General features: G+C 38.0%; 1 protein-coding gene across 1 annotated transcript; it reads left to right on the top strand.

Annotated features, from left to right (window-relative positions):
- Positions 1 to 2,156: 2,156 nt before the first annotated feature.
- On the top strand, positions 2,157 to 11,733 carry LOC126491315 (uncharacterized; the record flags this gene model as incomplete). The annotated part of the gene is made up of 5 exons (XM_050126877.1): positions 2,157 to 2,188; positions 4,903 to 4,960; positions 6,300 to 6,506; positions 9,164 to 9,397; positions 11,485 to 11,733. Coding segments are annotated over exons 2-5 (714 nt in total), but the record flags the coding sequence as incomplete, so codon positions are not given.
- Positions 11,734 to 12,093: the final 360 nt, after the last annotated feature.

Below are 12,093 nucleotides of genomic sequence, written 5' to 3'. Positions count from 1 at the left end.
ATGCTGCACATTCATTTTCATTGTGTTCTAAAAAGTTTTAATATCTTTTAATTATTTCTGCTTTGACACATTTTTCATTCATTCCAGAGTTGCTAATTTTCCATGATTTTTTAAGCTTTCTGTTCTTTCTGTTATTCTTGATATCCAGGTTTAGTCCATGCTGGTGTGATAAGTTAATTTCAATTTGCTTTAATCTGTTGAGATTTGCTTTGTGTTTATGAATGTGGTCTACTTTGTTTTTTTGTTTGTTTGTTTGTTTTGTTTTGATGACCTGTCCATTGGTGATACTGGAGTATTTTCCCACTACCAGTGTGTGGCCTTCTGGATTTTAGAGACTCCTTTAAGAATTCAGGTTTCTACCCTTATGTCTTACTTGGCTTCTGCAGTTTGTAATGTTCTTTCTTTGTTCTGTATGTTTAGTGTTTTTATTATTATATGGCGATCTATATGGTGTTCTGTATGTTTTTTGTACCTTTATAAGCCTATCCTTATTATTAGGAAATTTTCTTCTATGATTTTTAAACATGTTTTCTGGGATTCTTCTCCTTCCTCTATTGCTACTGTTCTAAGGCTTAGTGTCCCATATTTCTCAGATGCATAGTTTAAATATATTAGGTTTAATATTGTCTTTGACTAATCTATCCATTTCTTACATTGTGTCTTTAATGCCTTTCTCTTTATCTCTAGTATTCTGTAGAAAGTTTCTGTTTGAATTCCTAAAATTTTCATGATGTATTGTATCATTATGTTTATGTGTTGCTTCTATTTCCATTTTTAGGTCTTGAACAGTTTTATTTTTCCCTTCAACTATTTGGCTTTTTGTATTTCTTCCTCACTTTATTTAGGGGATTTATTCTTGTCTTCCAATTGTTTGTTTGTATTTTCATGGATTTCGTTTTCTTTATTTTTTAGGAAACAACTTTTTATTTAAGCAGTCTTTTCTCATTTTACATAGCTATCCCAGTCCCCATTCCCTCTCCTTCTTCCTCTCTCCCTCACCATCCTCCACCCTGCCCCTATCCACTCCTGAGAGATGATAAAGCTTTCCATGGGGAATCAACAAAGTCTGACAGATCAGTTTGAAGCAGGACTAAGGCCCTCCTCACTATATCTAGACTGAGCAAGACATCACTCTATAAAGAATGGACTCCAAATAGCCAATTCAAGTGCTAATAATAAATCTTTGTTTCACTGCCAATGGCCGCACAGATTGCCCAAGCCACACAACTGTCACCCACATTCAGAGGGCCTAGTTTGGTCCTACGCAGAGTCCCTGCTTTCAGTCCAGAGTCAGTGAACTCCCACTAGCTCAGGTCATTTATTTCCTCTTTAAGAAGCTCTATTGTCTTCACATGGCTTCTTGTAAGGTCTTTATCCTGTGCTTCAGTTATGCTGGAATAATTAGTACCTGATATGGTAGGATAGCTGTGTTCTAGTGGGGATGTATTGTGCTGACTGTTATTGATTATGTTCTTATGCTAGCTAGTATCTAGGTATCTGGGTTTGGGATAATTATAAGTCTAGGTGCTGACTTCTGGGTTTGCCTTAGTTAGGTGGGTATTATGGAGGTTTTTGGGTTTGATTTTGTTACTTCTCTGGATTTTGCTAAGGTGTGATAGTTGCACATTTCCTGTTTTACTGGCCTTCTCAGCTACTGTGTTCACAGGAAATGGCTACAGGTGTTGAAGGCTGGGATGCAATGATGACTTGTTGGGAGGGAGGTTAGGAAGAGACATTCGGTGGGTTCCCTAAGAGACATGGGCAGGGAGAAAGGGAGATTGTAGCTGGTGATGTATTGATGCTCTAGGCAAGAGACTGAGGGACTGGGTCTAGAGGAACACACAGAGAGTGCTGAGAAGATCTGTGGGCAGCCTACCTGGTTTTCTGGCAGATATGGCTTGTGTCTGAACAGGAGGTTGCTGCTAAAGTTGGAGGCTGGTGAACAATGAATTGGGGAGGGATGTTAGGAGTGGATGGTCTATGGGATCCACAGAAGATGTTGACAGTGGAGTGGGAGAGAGACTGGAGCTAGTTCTCTTGTAGCACTAAGGATAAGACTGAAGGATTCGGTCTGGGAGAACAGAGGGAGCGGAAAAGATCTGCAGGTGGCTTAACTGATCATTAAAAAATATATTTTTCATTTATGTTTAGAAGTGTGCAACAATATTCAACAGAAGTTTTTATGCAGGTAAGGATATATAAATTAAAAATACATGAAATAATTGGTAAGCCAAAAGATAAGGAAGCATTATTGTTGAGTGTACCTTGAGAGAGACACAATACCATGCATGCAATGCACAATACATGTGTGCAGTATCTTATAGTAACCACAGTCAATTTTCAAAGTATCTAGGTTATTAAAACCTCTTTAGAACTGATTAGATAACTGCTGCCCCAAGAGTTGACTATTTGTATTATGGTCCGGCTCTTGTCCTTCTGTAGACATTGATTTAACATGTGTTTACTGGCTTCAAGGTGCAGAACCACATCATATCAATTCAGAAAGTTAAGTCGTGTGATTAGGCTGTGATCTAGAGATTTCCTCAGAAGGTAGGTTATATAAACTGACATCCTACTTGAAGAATTTTGGCAACTACAGTTGGATCTCCTGCCTCATTTTTATTACTGAAGTTTTTAAGGCAGATCTCAGATGTGGCAGACATCTTTCACAGCATTTCAACAGGCAGAATCAGGTAACCTTTGTAGATGAATGAAGAGTATCAATATGTAGATCATGGCATATACTGTTTAACATTTGTTTAGAGGAGTTTTGTAGAGAGAGGGTTCCTTAAATATCCCCAGATAGGCATGGAACTCACTTTGTAGCCCAAGATAGCCTTAAAACCACATAGATACACCATCTTCTGCTTTCTGAGTTATGGGGTTAAAGGCACTAAGTACTAACTCCTTATTTAGAGGATATTTATAATAGATTACTTACTAATGTCCAATTAGATTTCTGTTTATAGAATTACACAGTTTGTTTTTTTTTAAAAAAGATTTCCCCTACACAGTTTCTTGTTTTTTTTTTAAAAAAAAACATTCCCTTTCTTCTATTTTTTTTCATTTTTGAAAATTAAATATTCATTTTTCAGTGGATGATTAAAAACACCCAGAATTTCAGGATTATAAGGACTCTTAGATATGTAGCAAAATATGTGTTAGTATTTCTTGTATTTAATATCCTTCCCCTATGATTGTTCTGTTGGCGAGCCCTGAAGTCCAAACCCATGAAGACAGTTTATGTTGACACACATGTGTCACCCACCAGAATAGTACTCTAGTTCCTTAGTTGTAAAGCTGGGAGTCTTCTTATTTATCCACAGGCAGGTGGGTGTTTAGCAATAAATGGGAGAGCACAGGAAAGAAGACCCATGGAAGAGGGCATGCTGGATGTGCCTGGTGAATCCTGTAAAGAAGGATAGGAATGCGTTCACATTAAAAAGTGGACCATGAAGAACAATTAGTTTGGGTGACAGTGAGGGTTTGAGAATAGTGATGAAAATAATGGAGTTTATGACAGATTTGACAGTGATAATAGGAAAATTCAAGTTTAGAGATATTAAAATTATCACAAAAGCACATTAAAACCAGGAATTGAAGAGAGTTGTGAAAATGCTGTTGCGGTTTAGACTGCCTAATTGGAGGACCTGAAAATGTCAACGTGTCTGTTGAATATACCACTTTGGGGCTGGGGAGATAGTCCTATTAATGAACTGCAGTTTCTGTAAACACGAGACACTGAGTTTGATACCAGGAGACAAATAAAAGCCCGGGTAAGAATGCACAATCTTGTTCATCCGTTTCTGGGAGGCAGTCATAGCACTTGCTGAAAAACAGACCTAGAAGAATTGAATTGTTTCCTGATACTGTGAGACACCTTTGTATGGTGGATGGCACCAAAGGAGGAAACACACTGATGTCCACTGTCCTCCACACACACACACACACACACAGAGAGAGAGAGAGAGAGAGAGAGAGAGAGAGAGAGAGAGAGAGAGAGAGAGAGCGAGCTGAAAGCAATTTGAATCCCTTAATGGGATCTCTATAGCAGGTATGTTTTTGGTACCTGATATTATTCATTAATTTACAGAAATAAAGTAATTAGTATTTACCCAGGTATAGACAATGTATAAGACATGAAGTGCCCAGTCTTCAGCAGAGTTAGACATTGCAGAAGACCCAGAAGATACATAATCTTCTGTCTTCTTTTAGGCAATGGATTTATTTCAGTTCAGGTAGCAAATTAAGGGACTTATAAGTTCCAACTATAAGACAGGCAATTTGTACAGGCAAAAGTCAATACAACGGCAATTAGTTTCTCTCTCTGTCTCTCTGTCTCTCTCTGTGTGTGTGTCTCTCTCTCTCTTTCTCTCTGTGTCTCTCTGGGTCTGTGTGTGTGTGTGTTTGTGTGTGTGCTCGCGTGTGACATATGTCTGTGTGCAGGCTTAGAATTAAAAGGAGGTTATAGGTTTCTTTTGTCCTATCATTCTCTATCTTATCCACTTGATATAAGATCTCTCATGAATATGGGTCTAGATTTGCAGCCAACAAGCTCCCATGATGCCCCTGTCTCTGCCACCTACAGTACTGGGGCTGCAAGTGCATGTCTAGTTTTGTATTGCGTGATGCAGATTCACAGTCTGGTCACTCTGTACTTCTGACCCATCTCCTAAGCTACTGACTTTTTCCTTTTAAACTGGAACTTGAGTGCATCTTGGTTGAATGTTTGATAGACTGAGATAAGTTAAGTCCACAAAGACAACTGAAAGCTTTAAAACATAGGTTGACTTTTAATTACATGAACGCAGAAATGTAACTTAATTATGTAAGTAACAGATCTCTCTCCAGAGCTGTTCAAATGACCAAATCCTCCCATTGTTGCATGTTTTTATCCCAAAGGTTCTCAGACAAGTCTGATGATCTTCCTTGGTTTATGACAAATGAAAGTGCTATTAAGGTAAAATGCTCCTTTGTGAAATTCATTTTCTTATGAATTGTGTTAAAATGCAGTAGTATCCCCCTATCCATGTTTCCTAGGGATGCTGGTCAGAGGACGCCATTCTGTAGGTCCCAAACTTCCTTTCACTAACTTTCAAGTAAGCAGGTAGTGGTGACCGATTAAGAGAATGGCCTCGAAACATATTGTGAGTTCTCCCACAATAGAAGGTGTTTGATGTTTGACCAAGGATTGTTGGCAGAAACAAGTACACATTAGAGTGATTTTAAAGCATCACTCCGACAATCCACCTATATACTCTCGAGTGGTTCCAGGAAGTAATTTCAGCGAGCCAGGAACCTCCCAGTTGCCTTTACTTTTAGCATAAATGCAGGTAGGTTTTATGTTCCTTGGATGCTCCTGTTCTCTGATCATATATGAGAGCATCTCCTCTATTTCTGTGTTTGGTCAGTATTTAGACAAACCAGAAGCTGTGGAAATTTAGACACATGCAAACTATTCATCTCAGTTTGCATTGTGTTTCTGTCCAACTCCACTGAGGACGTGTTCACAACTCCTCATCTAGCTAAGCAATGTGATTTCCCATCAGCTACCAGTCTTGGAACAGACGATTCGTACCATACAGTAACATTTTAAATTTTTATTTTTTGTTTTTCATTTAAAAATAGTATACACTTACATTCTAAGATTTGAAATAGAAGGTTTTTATCGAAATACCTAACATTCATATTAAAACTTTTTCATAACCATGAGCTCCTAGAGGTGTGTGTAACCTGGAGCGCTAGGGTTTATGTGACTCATAAGTTGTGTTTTAATGATTTTGACTGTGAACAATGGAGAAATGGGTTTCTAAGGCAGTTTCACAGTACTATGATATGAACGACACTGGTAATTAAATCGGTGCTTATTTTTAAAAGAAGAATGTGAATGGAAATTAATGTGCATTTTTACTTCCTAACTACAGAAGAAGAGAAAAACTGATGAAAGTGATACTATTAGCATTAATAATCAATCATCTTACACAGGATTTAGATGTTTTAAAACATAATGAATTAACTTTAGCCTAAACCACAATGGCAAGTCCAAGATTCTTAGTTCATGATTGTCTCATATTTAGGCCAGCATAAATATTTTTACTTCTTAATGATGTCCTAGTAATTTGTGAATAGGTAAATGTATTTGAAAATATCTCATTGCTATAATTAGATGCAACTATTTATGTGTCAGTACCCTGTGAATACTAAAGAATGAAGTGGTTTTGAAGATATTCCCCTTACAACAAAAATAGTCAATTTCAGAACCAAACCAAGAAAGTTAATCCTCTACCTTTCCATTGCAGCAAATACGTCAAAGGGCAGAAATATTAAACTACCACCCCGAATGTATACAAGAGAAAACTTCATCTCCGTTTTTCCAGGTTTTTAACAAGGAAGAGAGAGGAAGGGCAAAGAAGAGATTTCAAAACTTTTTAAGAAGACATAGTGAAACTGGTAGTCCTTGGAGCGAGCCACTACAAAATAGCTCTGAAGGACAAATACCCATGAAGGTAATTTCCATGAATTCCAAAACTAATATACTTGCTTGTCAGGGGAAAAATGCATCTGCGTGCTTATGTCTGAAGATGGTTTCAGAAGAAAGGGGTCCAGCCTCAAACAGATCCTGAACCACCTTCACCCACTCACTCCCAGTAATACCTTCCAGTCACCTTCTAAGTTAGACTATGGAAATAAAAAGTCAGAAAGTGAACATACTTATAACTTAAGTCAGGAGAACTCATCAAAATATAGAGAATAAATAATAAAGAATCCAGGATGAATTTACAATCAACATGAAAATAATCAACATGTTTGCATGCTTTAGCTTTATTCATTTTGTGTATATGAATGTTTTCTTGCATTCTGTATGTGCACCATGTGTGTGCTACCCATGGAGGGCATAGATGGCATTTGATGCCTGGAATCTGAATGACAATTGGTTGTTAGCTACTGTGTGGATGCTGAGAATTGAACCTAGTTTTCTGCAAGAGCAAAAAATATTCTAAACTGCTGATCCACCTCTCCAGCCTCCAGAACAAATATGTTTGATATGCGAATGAGTAGAGTATAAGCCAAGATATCGTAAGTGGAAATAAAGCCAGTCTTGAGATGTTTGTTAACTTCATGGGACCCAGACATTATCAACCTGCCAGTTTTACTTATTGAAATCCAGAGAACTAGATAAGTAACAGTCCTTTTCGTTTTTAACACCCCACTCAAAATCAAAATCAAGACAAGAGACAGCTATTTTGCAGACCTCACTTATACCAAATACTCATCTCCACTGGTACTAGGTAATTGCCTTGAAGAGTCTAACATCAATATTAGGAGAGAAAAGGGTAAAATTAGATGGCATAATTATACCTACTGAAACCATTATTCACCGCGACTCTAATATGGACAGAAATCACACCCAAATGCTCTTTCTTTTAAGCCCAATTCAATTTGGTTTCCAAATTGACATTAACTATTTTATGTGTGGTTGTTCGAATGAAAATAGCCCTGACAGACTCATAGGAAGGGGCACTATTAGGAGGTATGTTGGAATAATTGTGATCTTGTTAGAGGAAGTATGTCACTGGCAGCAGGTTTTGAGGTTTAAGAAGCTCTAGTCAGGACCAGTGCCTTTTTCTCCTCCTCCTGCCTGCAAATCCAGATGTAGAAGTCTCAGTCCATTCTCCAGGAGCAAGTCTGACTGAGTGATCCCATGCTTCCTGCCAAGACAACAATGGACTAAAACTCTGAACCTCTTAAACAGCCCCAATTAAATATTTTCCTTTATAAAAGCTACCATGGCCATGGTGTCTCATCACAACAATAACACCCTAACCAAGAGAATCTGCGGCCAAATTCAGTAATATTGTTCAAGGGAGGACTTGTCATGGAGATAGATCTCAAGTCCTATTGATAAGAAAGGAAACCAGAAACAGCATCTTAGCCAAGGATATCTCAGGTAAGACAGAATGGATGATCTATCTGTTGGCAGGCATGTTGTCCTCAGTCTCTGATAAATGAAGAAGGAAAGTTTAGAACAGATGTAGGTTGTTTGAAACTCTACCATGAAGCTGGTGTGATGCCTCAGTGGGTCAGTGCCCCTCCCTATGAGTTACTGCTCATGGAGAGGACCCACGTTCTGTTTCCAGCACCCATGGCAGGTGACTCATAAATGCCCGGAAATCCAGGTGCAGAGAATGCAACACCTCAGGCCTCCATCTAGACACATTTACTCATCTGTGCATACCATACACATCATTTGTAAATCAATCTTAAAAAAGAAAGTGAATATTAAAGGCATATTTTTACTTAATTGTCACCTTTACAACCAAATTTGATATTTATCTCAAAATTCCAAATATTTAAATTAAAGATTTTTTTTATTTTAGGCAAAAAAGTTCTATAGCACAGCAACATTTGATGAGCATGAACTAATATAATTTCTAGTAACTTCAAGGTAAATTTTATTTTCAGGAAAATCTTTAGTTTCAAGGTCAATATCTTTTCCTGAATAGACTTTCTGCAGTCATGTGTCCAATCTCCTGAAAAGATGAAGGTGTGTCAACTTTGAGACATGATAATTCATGATAGTTGAAGTTATAAGCAATTTGATCTGATGGCCAGTGGGTTAGAGTTGAGGAAGAGGAGTTCCTTCCTGGTGCCTTACATCTGTAGTTTTATGTTGTGAGAAACTCCTACTAAGTTCATAGAGCTACTTATACTTTGTACTTCTAATTGTCTTAATTGTTTTAAGTCAGTAATTGTCTTAATTGTTTTAAGTCAGTTTTCAACATTTCAGATAGATTGTGGTAAAATCTCTTAATGCAAAGATTGCTTTGCCATGATAAAAAATCATCTAAGTCATTTTTTCAAACTGATTGTCTACTTAGATGTGTTTGATCCAATTCCAGTAGGTTTTGTTTGTTGGCTTGTGTTTTGCTTCTATTCCAGACCAGTATGAATTATTCTGACTTCTAACTGAGAACCACATGTGAATAACAAAGCATATGTAGAGATATTTAACTGTTCAACAGCAATTTGTTTCTATTTTGACTTTGATCATAACCTCATAATTCGGAAAGATTAAATCATTTCGAAGACAAGCGCTCCTAAACAACAAAATGTTTGTCAATGAAATAAAAAAAAAACTAATCATCCACCTTCTCCTCTGCAGAATGTATCTCCAGCAACAAAAGTACATAATATAGAATCTGTACCTTCAGGACTTCCTCCTGAGGAAAAGAGTGACCACGTGCTGATGGGGAAAAAGTCTACACAGCGTTTCAGCCCCATCAAAAAAGTAACAAAAACAAAGACAGACAGTGGGCTTTCTGAGAAAAACAACGTTAATGTTGTCCTTGTGGAAGAGCCACTGCCTAGTACCTCCAAAGGAAAAACACACTACACGGTAATCCCCACTACTTTGAAAAGTGCTGATCTATGTAAATAAACATAAATATTTAGAAAACAGTTTGCGATCATGCCCATGTAGCAAGACAACACTATTAACTTGTTTCTTAGGGCCTGTGACTTCCCAAGCCATGGGTTTTGGGCCTGCTTTACAGTACCAGGCATGAATTCCCACCTATGAAACAGGCCTCAGATCCAATTGAAAACTGGTTGGTTACATGCACCCTTCACCTTTGGGCCACATTCACACCAACATGTAGTTTTGGTGTCTTGGTTGAACAGCATGTGGCTTTAGTTGCACGACCTTAGAACCAGCTTCACTGTTCTCTTTTCTGATTTTGCTTCTTGGGCAGCAGCTGCTGGTTTAATTACTATGGCTCTGAGTGTAACTTGAAAGCACATATGGTGATACTCCCAGGATTGGTCTTCGTACTTGGAATTAGTTTGGCTTTGCAAAGTCTTGTGTGCTTCTATAGGGATGTTAAAATTCTCTCCTCCATTTCTGAGAAGAATGCAACTGCAATTCCAATGGGAATTGCATTGAATCTCTAGATTTCTTCTGTTTAAAAAACAAAGAAACAAAAAAAAAACTATTTCTCACAATATTGAATTTTCCCAATCCATGTCCATGAGAGGTGTGTGCAAATTCTGGTATGTTCCTCGATTTCATTCCTTAGTTGTATTACACTTTCATAAACATTTGACATATTTTCCTAGATAAGTTTTTGAAACTATTTTGAATGGTAATGTTCCCATCAACTCTTTCTCAGCATGCTTGTCATTGTACATAAAATGCTACCCCTTTTCTATTTCATTATTTATTGTATTAGTATCATCTTTATATTACTGTAGTTTATCTTTTCTGTGATTTTAATATTGAATCTGCTGGCTTCAGAGATGAAATTTGGAAGGGCTTCTGCTGGACCTGGTTTTTGTTGTTTTAATAAGTTAAGGACTGACAGTAAATCTTTGAGAGTGTGGTGGGACTCTGGGCCTGGACTTTTTATGGTCAGAACGATTTTTATTAGACTTTCAAATTTTCTCATGAGTTATGTGTCTGTTTAGGTTGTTGATCTCATTTTGAATTAAGTTTTTGGTAGTTTGTATGAAGGTGGAAATTGGTTCATTTCTTTGAGTTTTTTTTTCTTAATAGAGGACAGACTTTAAAAAATAATTTTGAGCACCTAATTTCATAGTTATTTTTATGTGTATTGGTCTTTGCTTGTTTGTGCGTCTGTGCATCATGACCATACAGTACCCATGGAGACCAGAAGAGGACACTGAATCCCCTAGGAGTGAAGACACAGTCTGCTGCTGTGAGCCAGCATGCAGGTGCTGGATATTGAACCCCAGCTCTGCTGGAAGACCATCCAGTACTCTAACCTTCTGTGCCGTCTCACCCTCTCCAGAGCAAAAGCTTTGAAAGCATTCTTCTGTTATGTTTTCATTTTTTTTGGTGTCTATTGTAACATTCACTTCTTTCCTTCTTTTAGTTTGTTGGGTATAGGTCTGTGGATTTATCTTCTAAAAGAATCAGCTCTTAGATTCATTGCTTCTTCTTATCATTTTATTTGTTTATGTTTCATTACTCTCTGGGCAGGTGGGCTTCCTTCTTGGGTTGTGTCTGATGTCAGATTCTAGCCTGCCTTAGATAGGGCCAATGGCAGAGCTGTGAGCCAGAGCTAGGCCAGGGAAAGATGGTGCATGAGCTGCTTGACAGGACCTTCACCAGGCAGAGCCATGGTTTGGAGCTATGCCCATGGTATGGATATGGCAGATGAGGGAGGTGGGAATAAGGGAGGATTCATGAGCTAAAGTCAGAGCCGGAGGTTTTAGTGTTGGTCTTTGGATTCTGAGATGGCAACTGCGGGCATGGGCATGGCTATTTCCACTTCTTAAAGCTAGGCCAGTAATTGTGAGCAGCTAAACATTTATGCGGACATGTAATTAGCAAATGATTATTAGTGCATATTTTTCTGTATCAATATCTGGTGAGTACTAAGAGAAAAATGAGTTGTTTTACGATGAGCACCCTAAATAAAAAAAAAATGAAGCAAATGTGTATTCTACAATTCCTATCTGCAGAAAATAACTCAACGTGAAGAAAAAACTAACCGCGACAGTGAATACACATCTGCCTTTTCCCGGCCTCACTTTGACAACCCAGAAGAAGAAGCATGGGCCCAGATGGTTTCGGCACAGTATTCATTTCTAAACCAGTACCTCAGTGAAAGAAAAAAGGAGAAGATGAGAAAAGGTTTTGAAAGCACTGAATCTGATACTTCTGACGAAGAACCAGTACATAGTACCTCTAGAGGAAGAACACACTCAGCGGTAAGGAGTTCCCGCTAATTTAAAACATTCAGTATTTCATTATGAGGGGAAAGGTGAATGTAGAAGGTCTCTCTGTGGTGCTGCAGAGATGTCAAGAGGAAAGAAAGCAGCTTTAAACGCGTCCTTGCACCCACTGTTCTCTTAGTTCCAGGAATGTGCTTGTTAGACATCTCCCCAACTTTCCATGCAAGTAATTCAAGCCATGAAAATAGCAAACCTTTAGACTATCACGGTTTAAACACAAAACAGAATTCTGATTCACTGGTACAAAAATAAATGGTAATATCCACAAGGCAAGGAGGGTGGGAACTGGGAATCATTACAGTTGCAATAATATTTGATGTAAGTAAACCAAAGCAA

Source organism: Alexandromys fortis, unplaced genomic scaffold, assembly GCF_014885135.2.
Source record: "Alexandromys fortis isolate MF-2015 unplaced genomic scaffold, M_Fortis_MF-2015_v1.1 scaffold_261, whole genome shotgun sequence".
In the NCBI taxonomy this organism is placed as follows: Eukaryota; Metazoa; Chordata; class Mammalia; order Rodentia; family Cricetidae; genus Alexandromys; species Alexandromys fortis.
Note: the sequence above shows the minus strand (reverse complement) of the source record. Positions and strands in the feature narration are given on the sequence as shown.